This window comes from Solea solea, chromosome 18 (assembly GCF_958295425.1).
Source record: "Solea solea chromosome 18, fSolSol10.1, whole genome shotgun sequence".
NCBI lineage: Eukaryota > Metazoa > Chordata > Actinopteri > Pleuronectiformes > Soleidae > Solea > Solea solea.
In genome coordinates this window covers 15,464,370-15,477,981 of record NC_081151.1, presented here as the reverse complement: position 1 = coordinate 15,477,981, position 13,612 = coordinate 15,464,370, and the positions used below count along the sequence as shown (strand labels likewise).

At 41.0% G+C, this 13,612-nt stretch overlaps 1 protein-coding gene across 1 annotated transcript; it reads right to left on the bottom strand.

The window, feature by feature from the left end:
* Positions 1-2,637: 2,637 nt before the first annotated feature.
* On the bottom strand, positions 2,638-13,136 carry rrh (retinal pigment epithelium-derived rhodopsin homolog). The gene is made up of 7 exons (XM_058615784.1): positions 12,932-13,136; positions 11,737-11,927; positions 8,900-8,999; positions 8,138-8,291; positions 5,000-5,168; positions 3,600-3,778; positions 2,638-2,938 (listed from the first exon to the last, which is right to left on the bottom strand). Exons 1-7 carry the CDS (start codon positions 13,041-13,043, stop codon positions 2,833-2,835), a joined length of 1,011 nt encoding a protein of 336 aa, XP_058471767.1. The 5' UTR covers positions 13,044-13,136; the 3' UTR covers positions 2,638-2,832.
* Between the last annotated feature and the right edge of the window lie 476 nt (positions 13,137-13,612).

Genomic DNA, 13,612 nt, shown 5'->3' with positions numbered 1-13,612 from the left:
TTGTCCCCTAGAGATGAGTTGCTCTTAAATCACACCATCAGTGACTTGACTTGTGACTCAAGGTTCAAGACTTACAGGAAACGCATGGCAAGCTGAATGTAATCTCCCATTATGCACAACAGTACATTACGTTCACCCAGTGTCTTTTATCATTTGTTATAAAGCCTTCGTGTAGCCGTGGTTGTCAAACTTTACCACCTGAGAAAATATTGAGCTTTCAGTGCAACACCATTATCGCCAACGTTAAAATACAGTGGTGTAAATAAACCAAGGAAAGTCAGCTACGGACAGATTTATTCCCAATAAGATAATTTGCTCTCTCATGATCCTCCTCTTCCTCACATATACCTCACACACTGGTATAGTGAAATTAGATCAAGATGGAGCGAGAGATAAGGTGACTCTAATTATTATTATTTTTTTTCTTATTTGTTTCAATTTCTACGCACGTTCAAAATTCTTCACCTCTACTCTGATCACATACCTTGGTATAAACAGAAGAACAGTATTTCTGATTTTCAAGTACCACCAGGGAAAGGTTGCGTACCACTGGTGGTGCACCTACCACAGGTTGAGAACCAAGGGTGTAGAGCGAGAATAAACAAGCAGCCAAATGTTAGATTTGGTGAGACACCAGGTTAAACGATGTCGGTTCAAAAACTTTGAATTTCGTCAGGCATCTTAAAATTCACCCAGATAGATTAAACTTATTATTAATATTATTGTTGTTCATTAATTCATTGTCTAACACTTTATAACACCTTCTCATAAGTGTTAACACCAGCTGACACCCTGGACAGGTCACCAGTTCATCGCAGGGCAAAAACACAGAGACGAACCTTTCAATAAAAAATATTGAGTATTAGGGCCACATTTAGAAAAAATTTCTTACACAGACATGGAGTATAAAGTCGTAAATTTATGAGAATAAAGTTGTAAAGTTACAAGATTAAAGTCGTAATATTCTAACCTTGTTGTTTTAGAACAGGAGAGTTGTTAAAATGAGGACTGTGGAGCATTTCGTGGAATTGTACTTTTACAACGGGTTTTACAAACAAGGAGATACTTAATCTTTTGGCACATCAGCATCACATTGTCATAAGTATAAGGACTTTGAAAAGTCCTTATACTTGCTCTCCTCTTCTAAAACAACAGGTTAGAATATTACGACTTTATTCTTGTAAATTTACGACTTTATTCTCATAAATTTACAACTTTAATCCCATAAATTTACGACTTTAATCCCATAAATTTACGGTTTTATTTTCGTAAATTAAGACTTTATTCTCAAAGTAATGAATTTTTTTTCCCTCAATGTAGCCCTAATACTCCGTCGTAATTCAGCGCTGTCCCAAGTGGTAAAAAGTAAGAATCGCTGAAAACATTTGACTAACAGCTTTTCTTCCACTCCCAGTAAAGTCAAATAGAGGGGAAGCCATTAAAACATGAATGAATGTCAGCTCAGGACATTCCTATTGGTCAGAAACCTGTTTAAACTTCGGGTCTAACTTTGTTTGACTTAAACTGACATACACTGTATCAGTTTAGCCTTTTGTTTAGGGGTTAACATCTGGTTTTCCTTGTGATCTTGTTGTCAGCCATGTTTTCACTGAGGGAGTGCTTGTCTGAAGCGGTTCTGGGCTTAGGGGCCAGTACGGGGTGCACAGTCAGTGCTGGCCATTAGTGCCACATACGAGGACACTTATCATGTTAAGTGTACTCTAAGAGCTCTTCACAGTAGCAAAATTCATATTTTCACCTAAGTCTGTGGCTGTGGTCAACAATAATAAATTATATAGTTTATTTTCATTAATCAGAATGTGAAGAAATGTTAAAATAATGATGTAAAAATATTTTACTGTTGTCCATATACAGACACAAATACGTGTAAGTCATGAAGCACAGTTTTTGACTATTTAATGTAAACTAATTGTATTTTAATCTCACCAGTGGTTTTTCATCACATTGCTAGGGAAAGGTGCCGTTTGATCACTGAATGATTTTCTTCAAAATGTATTATGACTAACAATCCTTTTTGCTTTGGTTATCATCACCACATGAATATTTATACTGGCACTTAAACCAGTAGCACTTTATTTAATTTTTGTTTTCAACAAGTAACAATTGTGAATATTTGATACACTCGTTTGAACTGTTTTGAATTGAATTAAAATGACTTCAAAGTAACTATGGCACAGCCCTCCAGCAGTATTTTTTTTTAACTCCTACCGGCTCCATCCAAAAACCGTTGAAAAAACAATATACCTCAATTAAAATCTTTGAATGTTCCCCATTCCACATAATCACCCCTTGCCATAGTTACATAAGCACACCGAACCTATGCCATATTTTCCCAGCACTCTCTCCTGAATAACACAATACACACATTCATCAATCTTTATTTGTAAATTGAACATAATATTTAGTCTCAGTGTGTGTGTGTGTGTGTGTGTGTGTTCCACACTGGATCTCTAACTCATGTAAGATAATGTGACGTGGCCACATGTGTTCCAGACCACATACATTTGGTCTGAGCCATTTGAATTGCAGACTCATTAGCATTTGGGTGCATTCACACCTGAATAATTTCAAGACAGACATTAGTACCAGGTCTGACTGGGGATTTTAACAAGTAATTGAAGAATACAGACTTGTTATTGAAGTAACAAAAACAATGACTACTGCGTCACAGGAAGTGGAATTTACACAGTAAAAGCCACAATACACAGTTTATTCGACAGGAAAACATGTAAACACTGGAAGTGATTTTGTTTTTTCATCATAGAGCTCTGCTAAAAATGCTTTCATTGTCAGCGTATAAGCAATTTCATCTCACTGAGTCAGAGGTTGTTGCGATGTTGTCATGGGAACCTGGGTGTTGATGGTGACTCGCTGCCTGGTTTGACATCGAATCATCCCTATGATGGCTCTTCTGAACCTAAGGAAAATATCATATATGCACCATCACTACACCATCACTTGACCCTCTCTACTGCACACAACTGCTTATCACAACCCAGCCAACGTGTTCATGTTCATGTGGGTCCCATCCATCCATCCATCATCTACCACTTTATCCTCCACCAGAGGGTCGCGGGGGGTGCTCTGCCAATCTCAGCTACATAGGGCGATAGGCGGGGTACACCCTGGACAGTTCGCTAGTCCATCGCAGGGCCACACACACATAGAGACAAACAACCATTCACTCTCACACTCACCTATGGTCAATTTAGGCCATGTTACTGAAACCATATGGGACCTACTTTGTTCATTTCAAGTCCATGCCCCCTTAGTACATTTGGTGGGCATGGACTTGAAGTGGGCAAACGGGGTGGGGCCACCATGGAAACCATGGACAAACCCACTTGGAACCCATATTGTCAGCCCAAATAATCCTTATGAGTACGTATGTTTTTGCTGCTACATTGTGCGATCGGGCACAGCGCACACCCTGCCTTCCAAGTACAGGGACTGTTCGCAAGTGCAAGCCTGACTGAGGGCATAACCATTCCAAATTGCACCATACTGTACCATGATGGAAACACAGCTATGGGCATGCTAGCTGGAAAAAAATGAAAAATAAAAAGAAAACCACTCACTTTTTGTTGGCAATCACATAAATGCAGGGGTTGTAAAAAGTGGAGGACTTGGCAAAGAGTGGAGCAATGATGGCCATGGGGGCAGGTATGGTCATGGGGTCACCAAATGATGCCCAGAGGCACACAATGCTGTAGGGAGACCAGGCCACCAGGAACATGACAATCATCACAATGGACATCTGTGAGCAATGGACACAACAACAGAGTTTGCATATCAAAGTAGCAAAGGGAGAAAAATACTGTAAGAACAATTTAATTAAATAAATAAATTAAAATAATGTATAGGGTCAGTCTTTTGGTTTGGTTTCAAACTTGATAAAATGAAGAAGGCAGGGTTTATAACACATACTGCAGCCACCCACTATAAGGCAAAACACAGGAGTTGTCATATCACCCAGGTTTGTAGACTATTCTAGAGAAATTACTAGAAATAATCAAAGGCACCACTGCATTTTCCTGCAATTCAACATGTAACTTAACCTGTCTTTGTGTTTTGTGTGGTTTGCTTTTTACAGCAATGTCCAGAAGATAAGGAAGAATTTTCAGTTGCTTCAAAATGTAACTTTGACTTAGTGACATACACAACCCTTTATTACATTGCATGAGGGTACAATTCAAGTTTCTGAGCGAGCAGAGGCCAAACACCTTATTAATTCATGAATCAGTTTTGTAATATCAATGTGGGCAGGTTGTGTTAGTTAGTTAGTTAGTCATGTTTATGTTTTTTTATATTTTAGTTATACTTCATTGTTGAGGTCTTAAAAGAAGCCCATAATGGGTTTCTACCTCACCCACACGTGTTCTGGTTGAATTTATTGTTTTTTTTCTCTGACATTGTATTTATATCACAACATAAATCATGAGAAGAGCACATTTGTAATTTGTAAATCTGTAACAGGTCAACAATGTCATTTTTAATTGCTAAACAAATCATTGTTTGATAGATTAATTTAAATCTGAACTAAAAGGTTGGGAAAATTTAAGACTTAAATTTGTTTTGGGACCCAAAAAAAAGACCAATTTGTGGGTCACAACCCAGTGTTTGGGAACCACTGCATTAGGGTATATTACATAGTAATCCATCTGTGTGTATATTCTGGTTAATGTGACAACGTTTGCCTAATTATTTATAAAATTGGCACAATACCATTTTTGGTGTCTGATACTGATATCAGCCTGATCCAGTCATTCTAGACCTTTTAAACTATGAAGTTGTTAACTGTAACACATTCCTGCTCTATGTATAATGTAGCTTTATCAGTAGCCACTGTCTCTGTATGACTTTCTATGACTCTCTATATATGTCACTGTGACCTGCCACCATAGTAATGGCCACTCTGCTCGATGGAACACACAAATATGTCAAAGGAAGAGCGAGTTGAGTGTTGCTCAGTTTTCACCTTGGTGACGTCCATCTGATCTGACCAGTCGATATTGATGCTGTCCAGGCAGTTGCCAGCCTTGTGTCTTGTCACAGTGACTGACACGTTGTAGTAGCAGTAAAACATGACCCACAGTGGCAACACAAAGTTCACAGCAATCACTGCCATAGTGTATGAGATGAATGAGCTGTGGAGGAAAAGCAGAGTTGGTGTCTGTTGACTGTCCACAGTCAGAGCTGCAGGATCACTGGGCATGTTCATAGCATCAACCATAGGAGCCACATTGGCCGAGTGCAGTTATTTGTCAGTGTCACCTCCATAATGGTTCAAGATAGACAATAATGTAATCAAATGGAAGGACATGGGGGAGTTGCCTTATTTTGACATAAAAAGCACAATAATATCTTCATATGTTGTGAGTCATTTTTAGGTTTGTGATGTACAGTATCTGTGAAGTGGTTCCTCACGGTTTTGAGTTTAAATTTGCCCTCTTCAGAAGGTGAAACAGTAGTTCTTATCATTATTGACAGGTTTTCTAAGAAGGCCCATTTTGTCAGACAGCCCACGCTCCCCTCTGCAAAGGAGACGGCAGAGGTTGTGTTTCATGTGTTTTGTTTGCACGGTCTTCCACAGGACATAGTCTCAGACCATGGTCCCCAGTTTGCTTCTCAGTTATAGACAGAGTTTTGCTGACTCATAAGCTAAACTCCCTCGTCCCCTCACTTGTAAACAAGATATACCGAGATACTTGAACTCCTTCACCTGGGACAAGGAGATTGACGATGATCCCCCATCAGCTTCCCTCTCTGCCTCCACCACAGAGATGTCAGGTTCAGGAGTTCCTCAAAGTGTTCCTTCCACTGTCCGGTTACCTCCTCAGTCGAGGTCAACAGTGTCCCATCCTTACACTGTACACAGCTTGGATGGTCCCCTGCTTTCCCCTCCTGAGGCCCCGAATGGTTTTCCAGAAACACCTTGGTGCCGACTGATAGTCCTTCTCCCTGTCCTCTCCGAACTTCTCCCCAGCAGGAGCTGCCGCCCTTCGGGCCCGTCGATACCTTGCAACTGCCTCAGGAGTCCTCCGGGATAGCATATCCCAGAAACACTCCTTCTTCAGTCGAACAGCTTCCCTGACCACCGGTGTCCACCACGATGTTCGAGGGTTACCGCCCCTTGAGGCACCTAAGGCCCTAAAGCCACAGCTCTCTGCTACAGCTTTCACAATAGAGGCTTTGAACACTGCCCATTCAGGTTCAATGTCCCCAGCCTCCACAGGGATTCAGGAAAAGCTCCGCCGGAGGTGAGAGTTGAAGGCCTCTTGGACAGGGGCAACCCTAAGGCACAGGGAGGCGACCCTCTCGTCCACCGGGGTAAACTCCAACGCAGCGGCGCTCAGCCGGGGGCTCATGAGTATCCCCACACCCGCCCGGCGCCTTACACCCTGGGCAACTCCAGACAAGAACAACTTCCAACCCCTATCCAGGAGTGTGGTTCCAGAGCCAAGGCTGTGCATGGAGGTAAGCCCCACCAGATCTAACTGGTAGCGCTCCATCTCCCGCACAAGCTCCGGCTCTTTCCCCCACAGCGAGGTGACGTTCCACGTCCCCAGAGCCAGCTTCTGCCACCCAGGTCCAGTACGTTGAGACCCCCGACCTTCACTGCCACCCATATGGTAGCGCACCCGACCCCAGCCGGTCTCCCTGCAGGTGGTGGGTCCACAGGAGGATGACAAAGAGGCCACAGGACTTTTTCGGGCTGTGCCCGGCCGGGCTCCGTGGTAGACCCGGTCACCACGCGCTTGCTCACAGGCCCTCTGTCTGGGCCTGGCTCCGGGCGGGGGCCCCGGGCTTCCTCCGGGCAGGGTCACTCTCTTCCTCTGTCGTTGTCTCATGGGGTCTTTGTGAACCATTCTTCATCAGGCCCCTCTCCTGAAACCAATTTGCCTTGGGAGACCCTACCAGGAGCACTAGGCTCCAGACAACACAGCTCTCAGGATCACAGGGACACTCAAACCTCTCCACCACGATAAGGTGATGGTTCCCGGAGAGGATTTCTGTATTTATTGAAGTTAATATTAGTAATACAGTTAAAATGAGAGGGAATATGAATATTTGCATTGCAAGTCAATTTTCTGCTTGGGCCCCCAAAAATTTTCAGTCAGGGGCCACTGTGCTTCGAGTAAAAAAAGTTAGTCTGGAGCCCTGATCGTACTTAGCCAAAGCCCTGACTAGGAGAAACTAGCTTTCTCATGCCAGTGCCAGAGGTCACACTCAAGTAGGAAAATGCACAAATTGTCATGTTTCAGCAACTCACACACTATTTTTTTTTAATATGTGTCAGTTTCATGTGTCCATGTAAATATGTCATTGATAGGCTGTCGGCGAGCGCTATGGATGACTTGACAGACTAAAAACTTTTAAAGTAGATCTTGATTTCAAAAAGGTTGGGCACCCCTGGGCTTCAGTAAGTTACAGACAATGACAATAACACTTTAATTAAAACATTTATTTACATTGGCTACGGTGTCCAATTTAATGAGTGTGTCGCGTGATATTGATGCCTTGTCGGAGCTATTTGATGGCATCACACCCAAGGTACCAGATCGTTGTTATTTATGTGGCTGCTAAGGTGTACAATAGGGTCATTTGAGTTGGAGGACAGGCTCTTTCACTGAGAGCGTGCCTCACTGTGTTTGACCAGTTCTCAGCACAGGTATCACACACAGCACAGTCAGTACTGAGTGTGTCAGTACCTCAATCAGTATCAAAATTGGGTTTGTTGCCAGATAACTTACACAATACGAGGACTTTGTTCTGGTCATAGGTTCAAAACATGAGCAAATAAACAAATATTAAAGCAAAATAGAGTAGAGTGTATTTATGTACAAAAGAGAAGTGTGAATATAAATATAAACAAAAATCTGTGTAGTATTTAAGCTGTGCAATATGTCAAAAACAGAAGATAACCCTCATACAACTAACCACCAAAAAAAAATCTGAACTGTCCTTTTAAGCTATTACAGAACCAGAAGGCAATCCTTTCACTCACACTCTACACACAGTAGCAGCAGTAATATATACTGTATTTCGTAATTATCAGTTCTTGGTTCTTAAAACATTGAGTTAGGTGTAAATAAAATCTGTGTGTATGACTCACGCATCGTTTTGCCTCCAGTTGATGGTGCATGTAGCGCCGGTGGGATCAGGGGCATATCCAGCCCAGCCCGCTATAGGCATGCAGGACCAGAATACAGCATTGAGCCATGCTGCCAGAATAAGAAGGTTGTATGAGCGCATCGTCATTTTCTGCCCTGGACAAAGAAACAACGAACATCTAGAGAGTCAGTAAACAAGTTTTGGAGATTCAAATTTCATTCAAGTTCAAATGTATTGTTTTTGACTGATGACTCAAAGAGCAAATAGGAGTAACACCTTACTCACAATTTTGAGCCTAATGGACAAAAAATAGAGCAGGACATGAGACTAAAACATTTTAAATGCAATGGCGAAAGGTTAAAGTGATAGAGGTTAATGTGATTGTTCCGTGTGGAAACTGAAACTAAAGCTTGTAAATCGCTCACTCTGCACAAAAAGTGTCTACTGCTGCCTTATTTGGTAAGTTAATGTCACTGTCCAAATCCAAACAAAGGATTTCAAACACCAAAGTCATAAAATGACGCAACCCTCATATGGAGGATAAAGCAGTAGACAATACATGCTGATATAGATTGGTGTCTATGTGACGCAGATCAACTGCATCACAAACAGCAATTTCAAAAGGGATCATGAAGTTTCAATAAAAACTGTTTTGTTTTGCATTTTCTGTTAGCTTTACTTAGAAAACTGTGAAAGTAGTGTGTTTTTCTTCAATTTCTACAGTGTGTACATGCAGTACAGCAGAGGAGTACTAAATAGTTACCTATGTCTGGTCTGCAGATGGTGAGATAGCGGTCAATGGCCACCACAGTCAACAGGCCAATACTGGCCATGCCAAAGAAGATATTAAGTGCAGCATAGATCTGGAGACAGAAACAAACAAAGTGGATTGATTGTTCATGATAATGCTCTGCTCGGACATTGTCCTGTAGATAACTAAAATGACCTGAGCCAAAACTCAAATTCTTCACTGTTGTTTCACAACGTAGATTAGTGAGCAGTAGCAGTAGTAGAATATGTTTGTTGCTGTTGTTACTGACTGGTTGGGGGAAATCAAGGTTAAATATAAAAACAAAGGACTAAAATATAATAGATGTAAAAAGTATGGTGGTCCTGAAGGTCAAAACACAACAACATGTCACAAAACACAACATTTCAGAAAACATGACATTTCAGAAAACACAATGTGTTTGTTATGACCTTCAGGGCCATTGTAAAAAAAGTTTTTTTTTGTGCATAAACCAAAAGAAAAAAATAATAATGCACTGCATAAACATGTCACATCATTGAAGAGCCAGCTCCTTCAGCTATGGGTCTGAACAAATGATACTCTTTTTGACAGTGAGAATGCAGAACACAGATGGTTTGAAAGACGAGTGAAGGAAGTCATCTATTGGCGTATTTCCACCGGCTCTACTCGGCACTGCACGACACGGCACGGTTTGGGTTGCATCTCCACTACAAAAGTAGCTGCTCAACGTGGGCGGAGTCATCACTGCATGGCCGAGTGAAACTGCGGTGACTTTGTTTTACACGTGACAAACACACACACACAAACGAGTGACTAGTGACTTGTAAAGCACTTGTTTTCAGTGTAACTGAATCAAATCACTAGAATCAGTTAATTAAAAATATTTGTTCAGTACTTCCTCAATGACCGGAGCACAGACTCTGTCTGACACAGTCACTGGACTAAAATACAGCGGCAGGGTCTGTGATGCAGCTGAGCAGTCGAGATCAGCAGTGCTGTCCCTAAATACACCAGACTCCTGGTAGTTGTTGGAGATTAACCCACGTTTTTAGGATTGTTAAGTAGTTTTATCTGATCTAAAGTTTGGCACTGTTCGGCTTCATTTCTGTCTCGGACGTCTCTTCCAGTGACGGTAGTCTGACCAATCATCGCAATGTACCTACTGAGCACGCTTGGAACCTCGCTGGAGCAGGTACTAAAAGTATTACCTGGTACCAGGTACTATGCTAGTGGAAATAATTTGGATCCCATCAGAACCAGTCTTTAAAGTAATACAGGGCTACATTTGTACCTTAACAGAAATCCATCATAATAATTTTACTGTTTTATGGACTGGAGATGTGATGAATGATCGCCCTATCGTTTCCACAATGTCAGCATTTTTCCTACTTTGGCTGTTTCTTCAGCCTCTCATCCAGGACGCATCACAGGTCTCAGTGTGTATGTGCACATGTAAAAAAAGGATTCACAAGGACCAAGTGAGGGCCTCTATGAGTTTGCATGCGATAACTCATGAGTGCAAGTAAATTCATCGTCAGAACCTATTTCTGATGGAATTCCAGATCATGGAATTACTCCTCTTATCAGAAATTTGACAACTATTTTTGCTACAACACCTTTAGATGGTGTGTGTCAGGTATTGAACCCCTGAAACTGGTGTATGAAGTAATTGACCACGACAGGGCTCCGGGCAGAGAAAACCCATGATCATGTTTTCTGGAGGATGTTTGATGTGGATCTGTGGTCAGTCCAGTGACCAAAGGAATCAAAAATAGATGAGCCATTGACTTCTTGACATACAGTTCTAATAGTGCAGCAAATCGTGCCTTTATTTAGATTTTCTGCATAAGAAAATGCCACCTGGAAAAAAAAAAAACATAGCCAGATCATCTGTGGTGAGTTAATGGCTTTGTCTAAAACATCACTGTGACAGAAACTGAGTATTTTATATTATTGATCTTGTCAATCACTTGATTGAAACCACCTTTACATCCTCAGACGTTTCTAATCATCTCAACAACTGCGATAATACTAACATAAAAAACCTTTTGATCAAATACGAACACCACTCTTCATTATTCATGTTAATTAAAATTACATTGAATCACATGTAATCACTGTAATACTTTAATGAAGGTTCATTAAACGGAGCATGAATAACTGTAAAACATGTTTATTTTTGAGCAGCAGGGTTGACAAATTCTAGTTGTTTAGCCTGGTCCGGACCAGACTAACCACACAGAATGCATTGCCATGGTAACATGCGCCACTGCTTTGGCGCAAACAACTTGATTCTAAGTTCAGCCAGGATAAGTGACATAGCCCGGCTTAATCCCGCGCAACAGGCCCCATACTTCTTATACTGGAACTTGATGTGCAGGAACCAATCAGCTTCCAGGGTCCACCTAGAATCTCACAAACCTGGGGGTCAAATTTCACCATGTTTTATCGCAGTGGTCTTATTCTTCTGTTTACTATTTTCTTCTAATGGGAATTGTGGCACATGCACAAAGCACCTGAGTCAGCTCAAGTCTGACTTTGGCCCGACTGAATGTTTACATGCAGTAATAGCTTGACTCCCAATCACATCATCTGGGTGTGATTGTGTTATTCCGACTTTGAGAAATTCAATTTAGTGCAATTTTAGATGCTGACTGTGGACAGTCCTACATGTCATTTTTAAGCATTGAGCACTGAAACACTATTTTTGAAAGAAAAAAAAATCACAATGAGAAAGAAAACACATATATAAGGTAAAGTCATGTTTCTATATTATCTTTAGTATTTTTGTGCCAAAATAGCTGGGTCAAGGGCTGGAGTGCCCACATATTTGACACTGTTTCACCCACCTGACAACCAGTATAGCCAAACTTCCAGCTGCCATGGATGTCTGATGCAGCTGACATAGGATAGCCAATTCCAGCCACTCCAATGTCAGTGAAAGCCAGGTTGATTATGATGAAGTTGGTGGCAGTGCGGAGCTCCTTGAACTTCACAAACATGAGCAGCACCACAATGTTGCTTATCAAACTTATCACACCTGAGAAGAAGGAAACAGAGTGTGGATTTCAGTGTGCGGGATTTCAGCTAGAAATCCCACTTCTTTTCATTTTTATCAGAAAACACAGGCTGAGCAGGCAATTTCTTATTCAAGACCCCATTCAGACCTGATATTAATGTCTGTCCTGAGTGATCTGAACTAATCATACAGTACATATTAGGGGTGAGAATATTTAGGTGCCGCTTGATTTAAATCAATTAAGATTCTAAGGGCAACAATAACAATTCTTAGGCCATTATATAAAACAGTGTATTTAAAGATCCATTGTTAGATCATCAATTGCATTTACTTCCATTGGCATTTATTAATACAAAGTGGGACAACATATTTCCCTGAAGATTTAAATCATTTTTAATGTTTAATGTCTGTTTTAGACCAACATGAAACGCTTTTCTGTTACTGTTTATGCTGTATATTATTGTTTATATACTGTACATGTATTTCTATTAATCTTATAATTATTATTCTCCTTTATATTCCTGCATACTTGTTTTTTTTATAGTTTTTTTTATAAGAATAGAACAGTGATTCACAACCTATACTTGTTGGAGTAGATGTAGCGGGGAAAAATGTTGTTTAGAAATGGTACAGAAAATCAACATCAAATTCACATAAGCATAAAGTGAGCATACAAGGTATTGAAAAACCGTAAGTGTTTTTTTCTCCTTTCTCCATTTCCCTTTTTTACTCCCCGCCTGCATATGTTAGGGAAAAATGCCCTCTTGCACATCGGTGCATGTACTTAGTGCATGTACTTGCATGAGAGGAAAAACCATACACACTCAACCCTAGCCAGAGATAAGGATTGTCATTAACTGACCGTTGGCTAACCATTACAGAGTAAGTTTAATACCACTGACCACTGATAGTCGCATTAATATTAATACTTAATGGTACAATCCGGAAATGAAGGGAAACTACACTGAAACATTTGTCACAGTGAAATATATCTATTGAAAATGCCACTGGCTTCTGTTTGTTACCTGCAGTAATAAGATATCCAGCCACTATGTTGTGTTCCAGTTGGGTAAAGGCACTTTTTCCCCCATATGGTACAGCATCATCCGAAACATTAACTCCAGAGTTAATCCCCATTTTCTGAGTTCAAAATTAAAAATCAGTTTCCAGCAGTATTGAATGAAACCAAAAGAGACGAAATAAAAATCAGAAGGTACAGAAGTGAGCCAGTGTTTGTGTCTAAAGTCTCTATGGACTTGGGTAGTGGTGGGGAGTGAACGTGAAGGGGATTATTACATTCCACTGCTCCTCCGTCCCCAATAAGCTGGAGGCAGCCTGAAACCTGGGCTATGGGGGCAGCATAAAACTGGATTATGTGAACTGGCCACTGATCACTCACGTGTAGCTGCACATGGGTTCAGCAGTGGCCTGTGAGCAACATTACAAAACTCAAGGGAAATTTAGTTTTGCTCACTTCACAGAGGGCACACACTGTGCACAACACTAATTCTGGATTATCATCTGGCAAATGCTGCAGTCTCACATTGTGGCTTCATGGGATAGTTCAGGTTTTTTTTTAGCTGTGAATCAGCCTGAGATATGACCAAATCTCACTACAAATATGGCTGCTAGAGGAGACACAAGAGAAGGTCAGATTTTAGCCCTTGGACAAAAAACTCACAAAATAAAGTACAACAGTGGTCAGT